At 29.7% G+C, this 19,336-nt stretch overlaps 2 protein-coding genes across 2 annotated transcripts; one reads left to right on the top strand and one right to left on the bottom strand.

Moving 5' to 3' along the window:
• The first annotated feature begins 1,103 nt into the window (after nt 1-1,103).
• On the top strand, nt 1,104-7,521 carry LOC100788326 (GDSL esterase/lipase At5g45960). The gene is made up of 5 exons (XM_003542967.5): nt 1,104-1,515; nt 1,615-1,748; nt 2,474-2,707; nt 6,800-7,076; nt 7,174-7,521. The coding sequence occupies exons 1-5, from the start codon at nt 1,254-1,256 to the stop codon at nt 7,365-7,367; spliced, it is 1,101 nt and encodes a 366-aa protein (XP_003543015.2). The 5' UTR covers nt 1,104-1,253; the 3' UTR covers nt 7,368-7,521.
• Nucleotides 7,522-12,215: 4,694 nt separating this feature from the next.
• LOC100819691 (GDSL esterase/lipase At5g45950) lies at nt 12,216-17,579 on the bottom strand. Its single transcript, XM_003541669.5, has 5 exons — nt 17,217-17,579; nt 14,914-15,044; nt 14,554-14,787; nt 12,953-13,199; nt 12,216-12,513 (listed from the first exon to the last, which is right to left on the bottom strand). The coding sequence occupies exons 1-5, from the start codon at nt 17,506-17,508 to the stop codon at nt 12,326-12,328; spliced, it is 1,092 nt and encodes a 363-aa protein (XP_003541717.1). The 5' UTR covers nt 17,509-17,579; the 3' UTR covers nt 12,216-12,325.
• Nucleotides 17,580-19,336: the final 1,757 nt, after the last annotated feature.

Raw genomic sequence — 19,336 nt, 5'->3', positions numbered from 1 at the left:
CATTTCATGTCATCTTGTATGCGTTATGCCAATAGAGGCCTACTTTTTTTACGAAATTATATTCGATCGTACTATTTAATAACCATTTTTTAATCAAAACAAAATTACCTAATTTTTTAATAATCATCTGAAATTGATCATACATTCAGGAAATATATAGGCTATTGATCGAATAGTATTGATGTCGATACAAAAAACATTGTTTAGTGAAAAAGGGAGAAGTTTTTTTAACATAAAGATGGGATAACAGAAAGTTATTGTTTTGATTTTAGGGTGCTTTTTTAAGATATGTGTATACAATACACACGTGTATAAGATATAATAAGACAAATAAAATTGTATGTACGTATAATTGATATCAAACAGTACAAACCGATATTGAAGGCCACATATAGTTTGACACTTGTCAGTCTAGTGATTTTTTTATATATTTAAAATAGGCCTAAAAATTTGAGCTAAGAATGTAAAAAGGGAAAGTTGAATCATAACCTTTCATCAATAAAGAAACCAATGTCTTTTATCAACAAAGAAACCAATGTACTATAATCACGTTATATGTGCAACACTGCGCGCAGGTGTATTTATAGGTGGATGCTTGAAGCGCTATATATGTGATCGTGCTGTTTATGACAACTACATTACATTAGCTATGCTTTTATATCTGCTTTATTTGAACTATCATTTGATGTTTATGCTGTAAGCTAGCTTTGATGAAAATGAATAGCTAAATCATATATGGGATATATTTTTTTGTCATACGTAAGTTGATGCTTTTCAAAATCCGGTTATATATTTCTGAAATAAACCAGTTGATAGTGTGTGTTGCATCATTTTCTTTTCACTAATAGAAGAACATGATTAATTAATCGTATCTAAATATTGTTCAAACCGTCCTTTAATTTTAGCAGACTATATATTATATTATTTTATTCAAATTTCAAGCTTTGTGTGATCTGTCTCCACGTTATTTTCCGTATATGATATTATAATATATTAATATCATGGGTAAATAGAAGGAAATGTTTGATTCGATTTGCCAACTAAAGCACACACTAAATTCATATTAAAAAAAGTTACAGATAAAACATCATACTTCACAGGGTTATTTTGCTCATGAAAATTAGCCTTGTCCAGTTGTGTACTTGACCTATAATAACTCTATAAATAAGAGTCATTCGTCTCAGTATCCCAGTCCAAAGTTCAAAAACATCTTCAACCAACTTGATTCCCATTTTGAACCTCATTCAGTTGGCATGGGAATCTCTAATACACACTTGTTTCTTTCTCTTGTGCAGATTTTCATTCTATGCTTGCTATGTTTCATGGCCAAAGTTGAAGCTTCAAACCAAAAGCTTTCAGGCTTTTATGTGTTTGGAGACTCCACGGTAGACCCAGGAAACAATAACTACATAAAAACACCTTTTAGGAGCAATTTTCCACCGTACGGAAGGGACTTTTCCAACCAAGTTCCTACAGGGAGATTTACCAATGGGAGGCTTGCCACTGATTACATTGGTAATTAATTATCAACTTATAAGCTTGCTTTCTTTGATATGTATATAAACTTATAACTTACATTGAGTAACTTTGTGATGTGTTTAAAATGCACTGCAGCTTCATACGTAGGTCTCAAGAAAGATGTTCTTCCACCTTATTTGGACCCAAACCTCAGAATTGAGGAGCTGATGACAGGAGTCAGTTTTGCCTCCGCTGGTTCTGGCTTTGACCCACTTACACCAAGCATGACAGTAATATCTCACTTACTTTCTTTCTTAACTTCTTTGTGTTGTAGACTTGTAGTGCTGGTCCAAAAACAGTCTCTTTCACCATTAGTTTTCTCCTACTTTATGCATCTAGTCATATTTACTGGGACATATATTTGGGCACCCATTATCTTATTGTACACCTAGTGATCATCAAGAAAGAGAAAAACTTATAGATAGGATATATGTGATATCATGAAGTGATAGGAAAAAAAATAAAGAAAAATGATAGGTGTTAATTAAGTGTTCAAATATCATAATTCTATTTACTATGACAAAGAAGGTTGTAATATTTAATAAATTTTAATTAATAATAAAAAATATATCCAAAAAAAGTGTAGCACAAAAGATTTATGACACCTCAATATTATTTTACATCACGAGGAATAAAGAGAGAAGATAAAAAAAAATTAGGTAATAAGTTTTTTTTGCACAGTAAAAAATATTATATTAACAAAAACAGTTTGCCACAAGGGATGACAAATTATAGCAAGTTACAGAGCAAATGCCTGCAATAGGTGTTAATGATATATAGGTGTCAAACTATAGCAAGTTACAGAGCAAATGAAAAAAGCCTGCAATAGGTGTTAATGATATATATGTGTAATGTATATATCATTCCTCAAGTGTATTACCTTTTCCTATGATTTACCAAAGTGGAGATCAAACTGATGCATACAATTTAATGAGAAATTCTCTATTTATTTCAGAACGTAATTCCAATAGAAAAGCAGTTGGAGTATCTTAGAGAATGCAGAAAGAGGTTGGAGGATGCATTGGGTAAGCGAAGAATTGAAAATCATGTGAAGAATGCAGTGTTCTTCCTCAGTGCCGGTACGAATGACTTCGTTCTTAATTATTTTGCTATACCGGCACGAAGAAAGAGCTACAGTATTCTGGCATACCAGCAGTTCTTAATCCAACACGTGAGAGAATTTATACAGGTTTGCTTCAATTACGTACTCCCTCGCTATAAATTAATTATTTCAAAGTTTAGCTTCCATGCTAGTAGTATTTATGTTTGAATCTTTTTACGAGTGTACGTGGCTATAATGAAGCCATACATTAAATGACTATTTCTTTTATATACTCTTCCCGACTCAAAATAACTTTAATTAATGATTGAAGAATTGTACTAAAAATACTTACAAATTTACCACATAAAAAATTGAAACATACCAGAAGTACTCACAGTCACACTGCTTTGTTGATTAGGGACCTAATTAACTTTTGTTTCCGCATTATTGTCATTAATTTATAGTAACGGGAAACCCTATTTACTTAATCAAGTTGTATTATAAACATTCTCCATAATTTATTTTGGGCAACTGAATTGGGATTTCTACATTTTAAAATGCCCAATGAAAAGGGATATTCAACAACCTACTTTTGTCGATGAAACTTCTATTAATAAATAAAAGCACACTGCAACATGTCGAAAGAGAGGAATAAAGAAGAAGACACTCAGACAATTGAATGGTTGCCAATAATAATGAAGAGAGGGACAATATGAAAACTATTGGCCTGACTCAAACTCAACCCCACATACCTTGAAACCAAATTAACTTCACTTCAATAACAAACAAAAAATGCGGTGAAACAAATTGCTTGCTGTGCCAAGAATATGGGCATATGGCAGTAAAACAATACGTATATAGAAGAAGTGTGGATCCTTTAGTGGTTGGCACCGTCGTCAACATACATGTCCCTGCTTTTAACATTGAAAAATGTTTAGTGGACACCAATTGACATGTCCACAGACCACAGCCACACTAATTATTAAGAGAGAATAAAGTAAAAGAAAAAAAATTGATAAATGTGTAACGTAATGTAAAGCATAAGAATAAGATTTTTTTTTATCAGTGCGGTAAGAATAAGAATGATGATAAGAAAAATATTTTTTTAGCCATGATAATGGAAAATGAGAAATATAGAGTATTAATTAAGTATTTATATTATTGGGTGTCCATAAAATATATTAAAATGTACTAATAATATAAAATATTATTATCCTCCAAGTCAATCATGAAGTGTTAGGTATAATACATTTGTTAATCTTTATGATAATCGTCGTGAAAAAAAACTTTATGATAGTCGTTTCAAAAATTATATTTATAATAAATTTTAATTGATTAAAAAAGTAAAAAAAAATTAGACTGGTAATATATCTAAATTCAACTCTTTATTTTTTTAGTTTAATGTTTTGGTCTACATTTTTATTTGATGTCATTTTACAATTATAATCAATATTTTTTCTATATTTTTTTTACCCTTTTAGTTAACTAATGTATATCTTTGAAGAAATTAATTAAATGAAAGATAGAGAAAATTAGTTTTTATTTAATTAGAACACTAATTAATTATAGAAACAACTCAGTAATTGGAGAGAGTAGCATAGAGACAACTCAGTAGTACTTAATATTAATTATCATAAGAAAATATTATAGTAATAACATTTTCTAAAATACTTTTTTTGTTTACCAATCTAAAATACTTTTTTAAAGATCGTTCTTCGTTCAAATAAACCAAAATGCAATCCATTTATTACCAAGATTATCCACTTACCTTGGAACTGGAGTCTGGAGACCTATACAATATATATGCATGAATGTTATGAACTGCAGAATGTAAGTTAATTGTATATATATATATATATATATATATATATATATATATATATATATATATATTTTTGGTGAAGGTAAGTTAATTGCATTAAAATGGTTAATTAATACTAGTAATTAACTAGACCACAGGCAATGACGTGGCCTGTCATGTATCTTGTATAAGTTTTCCATTTTTATAAACTCTATGGCTGCTATGAGAGCCTGAGAAGAAAATAACTCTGTCTTGCCTCTAATTAAATTGGGTCCTGTACACCTTTCTCGACCTCTGGGTTAAATTGAGGTCATGTATTTATTAAAAATATTTATTATAAAAACAAATGTAATATTTTTAAGAATAATTAAAGTATTTAATAAAATGCACCAATTTTTTAAATTGTATCCCTATAACATTAGTTAGTGAAATTTTTTAATAGATAAAATAACTATTATAAACTTCCCCACGAAGGTTAATTCAAACAATCAAAAGTATCAAAATCATTATAAAAAACATTTTATTTATAAACCTATCAAGTGTGGATCACAGGATCTTAACAAGTGTTATACACTTATAATGTGGAGTAACAATTCAAGGTTTTGGCGAATATACCTAATACAAAAAAGTATGTTGAAAACCATGCTCCTACGTTTTTGGGCCAAATTTATGTCAGCTATATGGAAGTAGTATGTTGACTATGTTCTTGCTCAATTGATGCTGATGCAGTTCTGTCCCATCTCACGATGTCCGTCCCAATTAATACGATACATGACTTACTTGAAGAAACCTTTTTAATATCAGTAGTTAATATTTTTTTATTTATTATAACTTGATGACTATTATTAATAGTTTTTATTTCTTATTATAAATTTATATTCTTAGAATCGAGTCGTATCTTGATCCATGATACTTAACTTCTAATATGTATCTAAGCATTTGAGGTTAAGATACTGTATATCTTTCTCATTAGATTGTATTCCGATCTAAATCAAGTCCCTCTTAAATTAGAAATAAACCGATTAAAATTCCCGATTATAATCTCAAAAAGACTCCAATCATAACACATGTTGAGACTTTGGAAATGTGATAGGATTTTCCTACAAACCATGACAACTCAGCTTGAGAGGGTGAGATGAATAACATGCGAAATTACATCCCATGAATCCCGAGATTTGGTTTAACATCTTGATACACTATAATGACACATTAATGACCGAATGTATGTGTTCTAAGCAAAGATAAAATGGCCCTTTTTTGACCTAAAAAGACAAGTTATATATTACAGTTCATAGTGTTTTGGATTAAGTTGTCTCCACTACAAACAAAACCTTTTTTGGAACAAAATTTATTACTTTATTTACATTAGAAGGGCTTGAACTTTTTTGTTTATCATATTATTTACAAACAAAACCTTTGGTAAATTCTATGCTTGAGTTTGAATTGTAGCCCTTACTAGTGATGAATATATAAAATTTTCTTAATGGAGACAACTTTTTTATAATATTTATATAAAAAATATTACATTTTTTACAAAATACATAAGGTTAAGATAAAAGAATCAAAAAAACTTTTTTTACATGAAAATAAAATACTTAAAGCTTCTACCTATTACTTTGCTGGTTAGCTTCTATTATTACATATATCCTTTGTGTATTTTTTATTTATTTTAAAATGTATGATTTTTTTATTATTAATACTATAAAAAATTAAGAACATAAGTGGTAAAATTAGTACTATTTTATTTTTTTCTTTTATCTCTTATAATTTTTTTATACCAATTTATTTTAAAAAATTATCTTATTGAGACAATACTAATTCTTATTTTTTGCTCCTATAAAAAAATTAGTATTGTCTCAATAACATAATTGACAAATATATTTAATAATTCTTATTGGTGTCTCAATAAGATAATTGACAACGGTAGGGGAATTTTTTTTTATCTGGAGGAACTATTACATTCACAATCTTATATGTGCATCCATGTAGGAGACGCCATCAGGCATTTAGAATTTTAGAAATTTTGCACAAGTTTACATAGTGCCTTAAAACCGAAGAACAAAGTTAACTGAATTAAAAATCACTGCAAAGAAAAAAAACAACTCAAGTGGAATCCTTTGTATATTGCATTTGACCTCCTATCCTTCTATGTTACATTGTTTTTTCTCAACTAATTGTTAATTTTTATTAAAAAAAAAAGAAATTAAATCCTTAATTTTTTCTATTTTATTCTTTTTTAATTATTCAACCAACCTTATATCTTTACCCTTCTATGTTACATGTAACATGAGTATATAAGTTAGTCTCACATCACTTCAGTATACAAATATGTTGTCTATTCACCTGTTGCATCAAGCAGTTTCAATTAATTTTCATACTATACGATGAGGATTCCCAAACGAAGTGAAACTAACTAATACCAAAAATAATTTGTTCAGGATTTGTTGGCAGAAGGTGCTCGAAAAATTGCAATAAGTGGAGTACCTCCAATGGGATGCCTACCGTTCATGATCACCTTGAATTCCCCTAATGCATTTTTTCAGCGTGATTGTATTGACAAATATTCCTCCATTGCAAGAGATTACAATCTACTCCTTCAACATGAATTGCACGCAATGCAATTGCAGCTCAATATGTCTACTCCAGATGCTAAGATCTATTATGTTGACATATATAAACCCATAGCCGATATGATTCAAATGCGGAAAAGATTTGGTTTGTAATAATTGCTTGAGATAACTATTTTTCTTCAAAGGAAAATATTACAAAATAGTTTATCCCCTGACATTTTTTGTTTGTTTGTTTGTGCTAGGCTTTGATGAGGTTGATAGTGGCTGTTGTGGAAGTGGGTACATTGAAGCATCAATTTTGTGTAATAAGCTTTCAAATGTGTGCGTTGATCCATCAAAGTATGTATTCTGGGATTCAATTCACCCAACAGAAAAGACATACCACAACATCTTCTTGGCTAGCCTGTCCACCATTGATTTCATTGTCAATAACTAGAATAATTAGTTCCTAATGATACATTCCTTCGTTTTCTTCTTATCGATTATGGGGTCCCACATTCAATGTATTTCTTCTTCCCCCTAGTAGTATATGCCAAAGTGGCATATATACAAAATAAAATCTGATCAATAATGTGATCAACGTACGCCAATCAAATAGGTTCTAAACACATCTTATGACTGCACAATACCATCCATTTCTTTCCCCTCTCCCTCATAAATGTGTTATACATATAAACACAAATAACATGCTAAATTTCATCTTAAATGAATTGACATTAATTAAGTGAAGTTTATACAAACAACTAGCACTCTATAATCGAGATAGACAATATAAGAATTTCCAAGAAAGCAAGAATTCTCATTAATTTCATGGTTATCACGCAAGCCCAAAACAACTAAGAAGAATAAGGACCACTAAGAGCCTAAGCCAATCAATAATCTTATATAATGTACGGGCTCTCAAATTTGATGTGTGTTCTTTTTCTTCACCCCTCCCCCCTAAAGAAAGCAATATGGGCCGGATTTATCAATTGGATGTATATATACGACAGTCAATGTTAAGGATAAAGGTTTGAGAGGTAAAAATCATTGAAAGTCAATGGTGAGGACATCACATAAGGGATAGCGTTCCATGTATATATATGATCGGTACTGATGACGTCCAAATATGACATGATGGTAAGAATTAAATGAGTAACAATTTAAGGATTGATTAAGTAATGTTTTAAATATATGGATTAAATTAATCTAAAAGATTGACATAATGATATAAAGTCTTGTTCTATATACATAAATAAAAATAATCTATTTAATAAGAGAATATATGTTTGATTCCGACTATGTGTAAAATTTGATTGAGTCAGCGATAATCACGCATCGCAAACGAAATTAGTCTTTGATTCAATGAGTTAAAAAATATCCATGGTTTCTGACCTAGAACAAAATAAAATATGTGAACCAAATTAAGATTTTTTTTTGTGTGTATAAATAAAATATGTGGACCAAATTAAGATTTTTTTTTTTGTGTATAATAGTTGTACTGAAATTTAAACTTATAACTTTATGCATTCTATTTTAATCTCTCACTACTAAACCAACCTTAATGAGTTACTACTAAACCAACCTTAATGAGTTATCACATTTAGAATGTGTTACGCATAAAAATACATCGTACAAGTGGTTAATTATTTTTAAAGGCAAAATAAGTATATATTATCAATATTAAGGAAGGATTTACATTAGATATGTACAAGTTGTACAGTATGATATACAGTTAAAAAATTAGCTATCATTCTAAAAGGCCAAATTACTAATAATTACCTTGCGAACCTTATTTGAATGATAATTTTAAGGCAATTATATTATCTCAGTATTTCAAGGGTTCTAAACTTTATTTCTCCTTTTTAATAGTTAATTTGCAAATAAATTAGAATAAGCTTAGGGTGCATATTTTGGTAATTTTTTTATCTTAATTTTTGTTTATTTTGGATGTAGAAGTAAGAGGATTAAAGTGGCAGCTAACGGTGGGACCAAAGCAAGGAAATATTGAAGAGTTGCACATCATTTAGGGCTTGAACATGGCTTTTTTGAGGCTTAAGCATGACTTTCTATATATGTTAGGCTTAAGCATGGATATTATGGGGCTTAAGTCCCATGCTTCATAGACTCAAATTTTCAGCAACATAATGGTGCTTAAGTATGATAAAACCGGTGCTTAAGTCTCAAACTACACGTGACAATCTTTAAACCAACACAAGCCATAGCCTTTTAAAAGCCCTAAGGATGGAAATTCACAACAAATTTGGTTTGGGGGGAGTCATCTAGGTTAGGGTGAAGGCTAGGAAGCTCTTCCTTGCCCTCCATCTTTATGTAGACATTATAATTATTAATCTATGTTTATTTTTCATTATTAAGTGTTCTTTACATTAATGTTTGTTTTGGCTTGATCACTTTTTTGCTTGATGTTGTGATTTGAATTGTCATTGTAAAATGCTTTTGAACTTATAAATGGAGAAAAATACCTATTGGGTTTTATGTCTAAGGATGGAACACAACTTGTTAGTCGTCTTTTAATTCTTGTTTTTAAAATAAGTCACTTGGTTAGGCTAGACAAAGAATTGTTAGTTTAGTTAAGGGACTTAGGCTTTTTCTATCCGAGAATCAGAATTTGAGTAGATGGTAATAATTAAATTTTGAATTAGATGAGTGACATTTGTATGTATGAGGAGATGGTTTGGTGAAACCAACCTAACACTTTTATCCATTGTTGTTTTACTTATTTCTTTTACTACAAGTGTTCGTAAAAATTATCAAAAAGAGTTTCTTGTTCTTTTACTCTTTAATTTTTTGTTTATTTAAGTTCTTGTTATTTACATTGTTGTAATCAAATTATAATTGTTATTTTCGAAAGTCATAATTAGTGAACATTGTTATTTTGTTGAGTATTACGTGATTCTCTGTAAATATCATATTTGAACTTTCATTTTATATTATATGTATGATTTGGTATACTTACTAAAAAAACAATTAATAGTTACCCCATACAAAAAGACCAAAAAGTTCAAATCGAATCAGAACTCCAAAAGGTTGAGTCAAGAGTAAATGCACTCCCCTGCATTGTGCACCATGATGAGAAAAAAAAATACCTCGAGGAGTCCCTTTTTTTTTTTTTTTATAAAATCAACTACCACGAAATAGTTGATCTTTATGTGTGCTACATGAATTCAGGCTTATTACCTTTAAATATATTTTTTATTGATAAATGTTAGTTATTAATAATTAATTTTTGTTAATAGAGAATCAAATCTATGATTTTTTTTTTCCTCTTTTGTTCTCCTTTAATCACTGAACCCATCTTATATCTCCATCACTTCAAAATATAATTTTGTTCCTCAAAGAATTAAGGGGTTAATGATTCACACAATGATCATTAGAGATGAAGTCAATGACAATAGGAATTAAATAGATGACAATATATTACACTTATAAAAATTAATTTCATAATTTTTTAAAGATTAAAACCAATAAATTAAGAATGCACTATGTGTTAAAGCTTTTGTATGACAATGTGTGTAACAAGTTGTGACGATTAATATGGGATTGTAGCCGTTCTGGTATAGAATTAATTAATATTAGTAGTTTTTTAGATTATATAAACTTTAATAATTAATCAAATTAGTCGTTGAAAGATGTTGTTATGATAATTTGTTTAAATTAGCCTCCTTGTTACTAATCTTTACTCGAGTTAATTAAAAGAGATGCATGCCAAGTGCATGTTAGCGTACGTCAGATGCATAAGTGACAAACAGATGTTAGTTAGTCCTGCACTTCTTTTTCTCCTTGACCAGCCCTCCCTCTTTTCATCTATTTCCCCTAAAAAGTGAATACAAGAACAAAAACACAACTTCCTTCACCCTGCACTTCTTTCTCAACCCATTTGCTTGCTCTAACCCCACCTCTATTTCTGCAAAAAATGCTAGTTCATGGTGCTAGATGATTTTTCTCTCAAACCTGATGAATTCTCAAGACTCACCACTCCTCACACCCTTCTCCTAATTATCACCAAAGAAACAAGCTTGGAAAAATTAAACTCAACCTCATTGCATTGTTTGAGAGAGCTCAGATCATCCATCAATATAACAAATACTTATCCGAGAACACCAAGATTTTCCCTTGCTGCACCGCTAACATAGGACAAGGCCTTTAAACTACCCAACAATACGCGCGTTGAAGTATAAGTTGTTTCATTTGCATATTGGAATAATCCCGGTCAAAATTAGGACAAACCACATTGGCCAAGTTGTAACAAGTGTTGAAACCGTATCAGATGCTGGTTTGATACCAAGTACAATTAATGCCTTTATAATCAACACAGTGGCTTAATTTGAGTAAAAAAGGATGAGATGTATGCTTAATCAATTAGATGGTATAGATATCTCTTTCGTCAACACCAATGACCCAAAAAAGAAGATAAGGATCACCAACTTGAGCTACTTTCACGATAGCAATTAAAACCATTATGTATCTTGTCTTCCACAATATTGCCACTGAAAACATTTTCCATACACAGTGAGTCAGGATTCAGGAAGGACCCTCAATTTGTCAAGCTAAATTAGTTGAGCCTTTCCAACGCTATGTCAGGCTAAACCGCACTCCAATAATTGAAGTAGACAATGTAAGACTTTCCACGCTGAAAGCCAACAACAACTAAGAATGAGGAACACTAGGAGCTTAGGCCAAACAATATTCTTTTCTTATAAGTTTCTTGGCTTTGCATGAAAGTGACTTATTTCCCCGCCCTCAACCCTATGCATCCTTCCCAACTTTGAAAAAAAAAATACTAGTATTACGCAGTCTAGAACCAATATGCATGATCCCAAGTCTCAACTAAGCCTATAATTAAGTATATATAGCATGTAATCGTGTATTATTAATTCTTTCTCAGAAAAAATTTAATGCCTGTAACATTGAAATTGGTTTGGATAATGGATATGTGATAGTACATAACTACCTGATAATTAATTTCTACCAACTTTTGACATCAAATTTGGGAGCATATAAAGGATGAACGGAAAATTGGAAGATCACAGGTTTGTTAGACAAAGAAGAATGGCTTCAGAAAGTATCATCCACTCCCTATAATCATATTCCATAATCAATCTGATGACTTGTAATTTCTGGATTTAGAGCTGTAGATCTTTGACTTGTGTGTGTGTGTTACATGGTTCCAGAAGTTATTAATGTATTAATTTTCATAGGATTATGATAGTATTTGTAGTTCTGAAATTCTAAAAATTTAATTTACCAAAATTTGATTGTAAAATCAATTATTGCACAGCCTGCAGATTTAAATCCTACAGTTTATGTATTGTTTGAAACTACATGGGGTCTTTTTCCACATTGATACAAAGAAATTTTGACATACAGGCATCATATATTAAATTGGTGGCGCTGTCAAAAGAAGTTACTAATAAAAGATTCAATGGCCTCATTAGCTATTATCTTGTACATCTTTTGCGTTGGATGAACAGCATCCCAGAATACATATTTGTCTGGATCTGAACAAGTATCCACCCCTTTGCATGAATCTCCATATTCTACTGTCCCCGTCCCAACACATCCTTTTGAACCATCGACAAAACCTGCCATCAACCCAAATGAGGATCATAAAAAACTATGTCAAGGACCAATTAAAGACTCTTTCACCTAAAGCAACCTTAAATTATTGAAATTTTATATATATCTATTAATATATGAATCCTTTTTCCTTTGTTGCCCTTAAACTAAAACAAGTGGTTTATCAGTTAAACTTATTTTATTAAGTAAGATTTTGATTTTTAATCTTATATATGAAAAAACGTTATTAAGAGAAAGAAAATTTCATTAAAAATAACTAGTCAGATTTTCCGATTAAAATTAATCATCTATAAAATCAATAGATATTTTCTGATAATAACATGATAAAAAAAGTCAACCATAAATATATAACATTATTCATGTCTCACAAAAGTTATAATAAAAGCAATTAACTTCAGGAACAACAAAAGGCACCTAAAGGAGTAGTAAACATGGCATACTAACCGTATTTTTTAGGGTTGACGACGGCACGTTGGATCATACCATAAACATCAACCAAAGCAGTCTTTAAGCCGAGCTTTGTCTTTAAGTTGTTTAATTGCTGTAATAATTTTGCATTGAATGAGTAAGCAACGCTGTTTAAACTTTTATCACAGCCTTCAACGTTCCTAATTGTCTTGATTAGTGGAATGCATCCCAGAGGTAGGACCCCTACAATGATCAACCTCCTGGCACCCAGTCTATGCATTGCCTGTAGCCACCAAATTACATTCATGATCAGTCATACTCCATTTCATTTCACTTCATATGTTCGGTTTTCAAAGGGTACCGATCTTGACTCGTAGATTAATTATAAAATAGTACAATTTATTTATATTAAAATTATATCTTAATTTCCTAATATTTCATGTCACTTACAAATTATAGTTATATCTGATAAGAGAGTCATTATTATGTAAAAGTGAGATGAATAAACTTAGGTCAACACTTCTTTTGTCGTGTGATAACCTAAAAAATTATATATATTTTTTTAAAAAAACTTACTTCATTCATATATTTTAATCTTATTAATTCATGATAAAATTTAAATAGTCAATATTTATTCTCCTCAATGTCTTGTAGAAAAAATCTCACTATAAACATTATCTTAAACTTTTAATAAAAAATTAAAGTTTTCTTCTGAAAGATCAATTAAAAGATGCGGAAGGAGCATGCGTTTGCAATTAATAAAAGGCTCTCAGATTGTTCCATTGGTGAGACATTCTGGTTACTTCCATCATTTAAAAAAAAAGATTGAATGGGACTGCTCTTTTACGATGATACATATGGAAAGGGATAAGCATCATTAACATATTTGAGGCAGTCAAAGCTAAGGACACTTCAACAAGTAATACTGCACAATTAGAGGTAACTTCATCAAACTATATAAAACTGCTTTTTTTTCTTCTTTTTTTACAAAACTATCTAAAACTGCTAATCACACAATTAATAGCACTTTATTATTGGTGTTATTTTCAGCGGGGAGCTATCAACCTGGGGCCTGGGCCTCCCGACATACAGGCCCATCCAGTGCAAGAAAATGTAATCCATGTACCAACAAAATTAAATGCAAAGCTGTAAAGTAGGAGAGAGTATTGTACCGAAAAAAGTAGGCAGAGTATTAAAGTCAATGGAATCAAAATTTCATTTTCTTGCCAAAGAATACTAGAAAAGCAACGACTTCGGCGAGCAGTTAGTTTTTAGTTTTCTTTTAGTTGGAAAGTATGTTGGCCAATATTAGTAATGTTTGTGTTTTTTTATACTGAAATTAGTAGTGTTTGATAAATACAAGCGTATGCTATTTTAAACCATTTGAAATGTTTTAAGATATATAATAATTTAAACAAAAAATGCAATTAAAAAAAATGATTTTTAAATAAAAAATATAACACCTCAAAATTAGTTTTTTTTAAAAATATGATTATCCAAAAAAATTATCTGTAAAATAAAATTAAAAAAAATGTAACATATAAATATGTCTATTTATATTTATATTATAGATAATTTAGTGAACAGATAACACGTGAATGTAGTAATTGAGTTAAGGTGGTGAAAGAGGGAATTACCTCAACGTCCTTAGAGAAGCGGGAGAGCAAGAAATTCTCAAATTCAAGCAAGCTGAATTGCTTAGGGCGAGTAGGTTCCAAGAAATAGTTCTGCAGAAAGTCATTTGTACCCATACTAATTATATACAACGCATTTCTTGTAATAAATTCTGCCCTTTCTTCACCCACCGCATTTTTCAAGTGTATCTTATAATGCGCAAAATACTCGATCTGTTTGGAAACGGACAAAACATTCTGTTTCATCAAAAGTTGAAGCCAATTAATTAGTCACAAAAATAATTATTCAAATGCTTCTTAATTGGCTTTTTATTTAATTAATATGTATGTTGCATAACAAAGGGTCATATAGAATGTATGTACCGAAACTTCAGCAGTGTAATCATCAAAACCTGTGGCTGCTGATGCAAAACTAACACCATATTGCAGATCTTCTGGTTTCAAATTTGGATCAAGAAAAGGTGGAATCGCTTTTCTGTACCCCAATGCTTCAGCTGCACGTATGTTTGGAAACACTCATACTCATAGTTTACTACATGCAATAGAAGATAGGCTTCTTCTAACATGAGAAGAAAAATAACGTAGAAACATGTGATGTGAATAAAGGAACTAAGGAAGCATATTTTTTATGGAAACTCATGCTGTTCGTGAGATGATATCACTATTGTACTAGTCTAGCCAAAATTAAAGTAGCTTGCGATCACGTCCTCTTTTTAGATTAATGCTTAGTTCCATTTCACAGATCTAGAACAGAGTTAGGTCCTAAGCTATTGAATGATTTTATGTGTTATATATATAGAAGAATAATGATGTATGGACATTCTATGTTATTTGACACTTTTAGAGAGAAAGAGAGAGGGAGAGAAAAAAAAACAAGAGAAAAGTATAAATGTGAATATAATATAATAAAAGGTGAGAAGTAAAGAAAAATAAAACGTGTTTAATGGATGCTTATAAGAAAAATCAAGGTATATATTTATGTATCATTAACCTAGATAGAAACCATCTTTTATGATTTTATATACATCAGCAACACAGCATTAATAATACATTAGATATGTCTTCACCTAATAATAGTCTGTGTTTTTGACAATTGACATAGTACTAGCTACTGTAGTATGGAAGCTTTTATGACAAGTAATCTAAAATTCTATCCTTGTCCTCTCCGTTCTTTTAATTAAAAGTTGAATTCAAGGTAAGGTAGGTAAGTCGGTACATTAAGTCAATTTAGATCATTTTTATAAACACATTTTTTCGGATCTTGTCCACATGCTCTATCTTTCTGAGGTTATTATGGGGAGACTTGTACTGATTTACACCCTCCCTTAAGGATTTTTTTTCGTAAAAATTTCAGCGAGAGACTTTTCACTTGAGACTTAAGAGTACCCCTATACCTACTTGGTACCTTACAGATCAGTTTGGTAACAATTGATCAAAACACCTAAGGTTTTATAAACACGTTTATGGAGGAGGAAAATAAAATTAAAAAATATCTCAACTTTTAAAAAGTCTTTTGGGTGTTTGTGGGACATGTTTATTTGTGTTCTTATCCAACTCAAATTTTTGATAGGGTTGATTTTTTGAACTAGAACCCAACCGAAACATATGGGACAAGAACAAATCAATTCATCTTGTTGGCATAATATATTAATTTTAATATTATATATAATTAAATCATTAAATTATGAAAATATACACCTACAATTGAGATATTTTTTATGATGATTTTAAAATTAATAATAACAATATGAATATAAATATCATGTTAGACAAATTAAACATGATTCAATAATTTAGTTATTTAAAAAATTATAAATTTTAAAAGAATATATGATATTTGATTAGGTCGAATGATTCAAAGTATAACCTAAACTCATCATCAAAATAATTAGGTTCAATTTCTTTTAAAAAAATACCTGTTAAAAATTCCTTCAAGAAAAACTGAATTTGTGGGACAAGACAAGTGATTAACACCCTATCATTTTTTATTTCTTAATTTTTTTTATAAGTGCTTATTAATAAATTTAAAATTGTTAAATGCTAACTAGTGCTATTAATATATACAAATATATATATATATTTTTTAAAATAGCCAACAATGTTGCTTAGAAATTAGCTAGAACATCATTATCTTTTGCTATTATCCAGAACTTTGATCATATTTCAAGTTGTATGTTATATATTTTGAATGCAAATGAAATAACTTTATAAAAAGAAAAACTAATAATATCCTTAGGACACAAGTTAATGAATTAAAAAAGGATTATTTTTTATTAAAATACATAAATTACACTATTCATAATTATTTTTGTACTTTTCTATAGTTTCTATAATAAACATTTTCTTCTTTTAAGAACATTAGTTAGCTAAATCCTTTAAAGTTTAATAATATTACTCTTGTTAATGTGAAAAAAATTACATTATCAATCAATACAAAATATTATTAATATAACTTTTAAGCTAATTATTTTAAAATTAGCAAACTATATATAAAAAAGAAGGTCAGGGTTAGATGACAAATGGAAAGTTACTTTACATTGTAAACGAATAGCATATTTTGCTGTAAGCTTTTCTAAAACAAACTCTTTATGTTCTCCTAGTAACCTACTCATGCCATAGGAAAAGTGATGAAAACAAAGGAAAGGGGGGTTTGAGTTTTTTCTTACCAACGAAGTCTGTGGCAAGTCTCCCATTACTAAACCTTCCAGTTGGGCGGCTGTCAAAGAAGTCTTTCCCATAAGGAGGAAAGTTGCTTTTCATAGTGGTGTGAAGGGCATTGTTGTTCCCAGAATCAACACTTGAGTCTCCAAAAACTAGGAGGCAAGACACGTTATGCTTTGCTGCCACTTGCCTCACTTGTTGATTAATGTCCACAGCAACTGAATAACATGGCATCATCATCATCATGGCCATTGCTAGTGCTAGTATCATTTTCACCAATATTAACTGTAGTTCCATTAGCCTCACTAAGGAATGCAGAGGAGTTCAGAACTCAAGTGAGAACTTTAACTACTAATGTGTGTATTCAACAATCCCATGCATCACCATTTAAATAAACCACGTAAGGATCCTATGTGGTAAGTGGTTGCTGGAGCATTTATAAAACGGTTCCCTAAATTAATTACAGCATTTAAAGTTTAAAACTACCACTATCCCTTGCCTGGCCTCCTCTTTAAATGGAAAAAGAAGAACTCCGAGCCACGAACTGTAGTTCCTTTACTCCAAATGTAACTCAGATTGAGACTTATTGCAAATATCTCATGTGCAATATTGGTGGAGTTTGGTTTTGGTTCCACTCTGTACGACAATAATGGACTCTTTATTATTTTTTATGAAGTTCTACTGGACGATTTTATTTACTGCTATATTTTGGGTCTGTTGGAATATGATGGTATAACGTGTTATCAATATTCTTAACCTTTTAATATTTCGAAGAAAAAAAAAGAGAGACAGACAGAGTGCATATATTTCGAAAAATGGTAACAATCATGATAAGTTTATCATGCATTTAATTGTTGTGTATTGATTGTTTATAAAATTGAGAAAATGTAAAAATTACTATATTTCTTAAAAAAAATTGTTGAGTAGTACAATCCAATATACATCTACTATAGATTGTTTAATAGTCTCTAAGGATATTTTATCTACTTGTCAATTTTGCTCATTATTTTCAATTCGTATATTGAAAACAGATCAATGAAAGAGAGGATCATATAATACAAAAATACATAAACATAACCATACGTTATAACACATTTTATTTGTCTCGTTTTACCGCTCATTCAAAAAGTTGTCTTCAAAATACTGTTGCTAATCACTCTATGTATTATCATTTGTACTAAACTTTTGTTTTAAGCTTTAAAAGACTCTCTTGTCTATAACAATCTAAAATCGTACTCCATCTATTTTATTATAATTGTTATTTTAGATTATTTTACATAAATAAAAATAATAATAAATGAATGAGAAATAATAACATTTTTACAAAACTAATCTTATAATTATTAATTTAATTTTAAATTTTATTGTTCATCATTAATATTATTAGAGATATAAGTAAACAAACATAATTAATGTTAGATTAAAATATTAAAATAACAATTATTTTATATTTTTTTACACCACAATTACTATAAGACCAAATAAATATATATTAATAGGGAGTATATCAAACGAGAATACTTTATTATAGTGAAAAATTAGAACTATAAATGTACATTATTAAAATTTATTTCAATGGTCAATTTAAACGCTAAATTACCAATTCAACACTTTAACATTGTTTTTCAATCTTATTACTTCAATCCGTTCTTCCATTTAACATTTGCATTGGTGGCTTGCTGCACGATCCTTCCAATTTTTTTGCATAAAAGAAGCAAGCATAGAACCAAATAAAATATTGTTGCAATCATGTTATGGAGGTCTCACTCAAATTGAAGAGCACTGACTAAATCCTGCATGCCGCCTGCAATCAATGATATTGGTTACTCATTAAAAGTTGTTCTCCAATGCTACACACATGCTTTTCGATTGCTGTTTTTTCAAGAGCATCTCCAGTTTAATATATCAACAACAACAACAAAATATTATCAACAAAATTATCCTTTCAAAAAAATAAACAAAAATTATAGTATTTTACTCAGATCCATCCCTATTCACATGTTACTATATCATTTAAATCAAATCTTTTAATAATTTATATTTTCAATTAGGATTGATTTGGGTAAACAATTTAATTAATTACTTATTAAATTAATTAATAAATACTTATCATATAATCAGTTAT

The sequence above is a fragment of the Glycine max genome, chromosome 13 (genome assembly GCF_000004515.6).
Source record: "Glycine max cultivar Williams 82 chromosome 13, Glycine_max_v4.0, whole genome shotgun sequence".
Lineage (NCBI taxonomy): Eukaryota > Viridiplantae > Streptophyta > Magnoliopsida > Fabales > Fabaceae > Glycine > Glycine max.
Note: the sequence above shows the minus strand (reverse complement) of the source record. Positions and strands in the feature narration are given on the sequence as shown.

Bases quoted from the DNA above. Each gene is read 5' to 3' on its own strand.
- LOC100788326 (XM_003542967.5), top strand. From the start codon at position 1,254: ATGGGAATCTCTAATACACACTTGTTTCTTTCTCTTGTGCAGATTTTC. The intron at 1,516-1,614 runs GTAATTAATTAT...AATGCACTGCAG, and splicing joins GCTTGCCACTGATTACATTG to CTTCATACGTAGGTCTCAAG. The intron at 2,708-6,799 runs GTTTGCTTCAAT...TAATTTGTTCAG, and splicing joins ACGTGAGAGAATTTATACAG to GATTTGTTGGCAGAAGGTGC.
- LOC100819691 (XM_003541669.5), bottom strand. From the start codon at position 17,508: ATGGAACTACAGTTAATATTGGTGAAAATGATACTAGCACTAGCAATG. The intron at 14,788-14,913 runs GTACATACATTC...TTGATGAAACAG, and splicing joins ATTACACTGCTGAAGTTTCG to AATGTTTTGTCCGTTTCCAA. The intron at 13,200-14,553 runs GTAATTCCCTCT...TGGTGGCTACAG, and splicing joins GCTTCTCTAAGGACGTTGAG to GCAATGCATAGACTGGGTGC.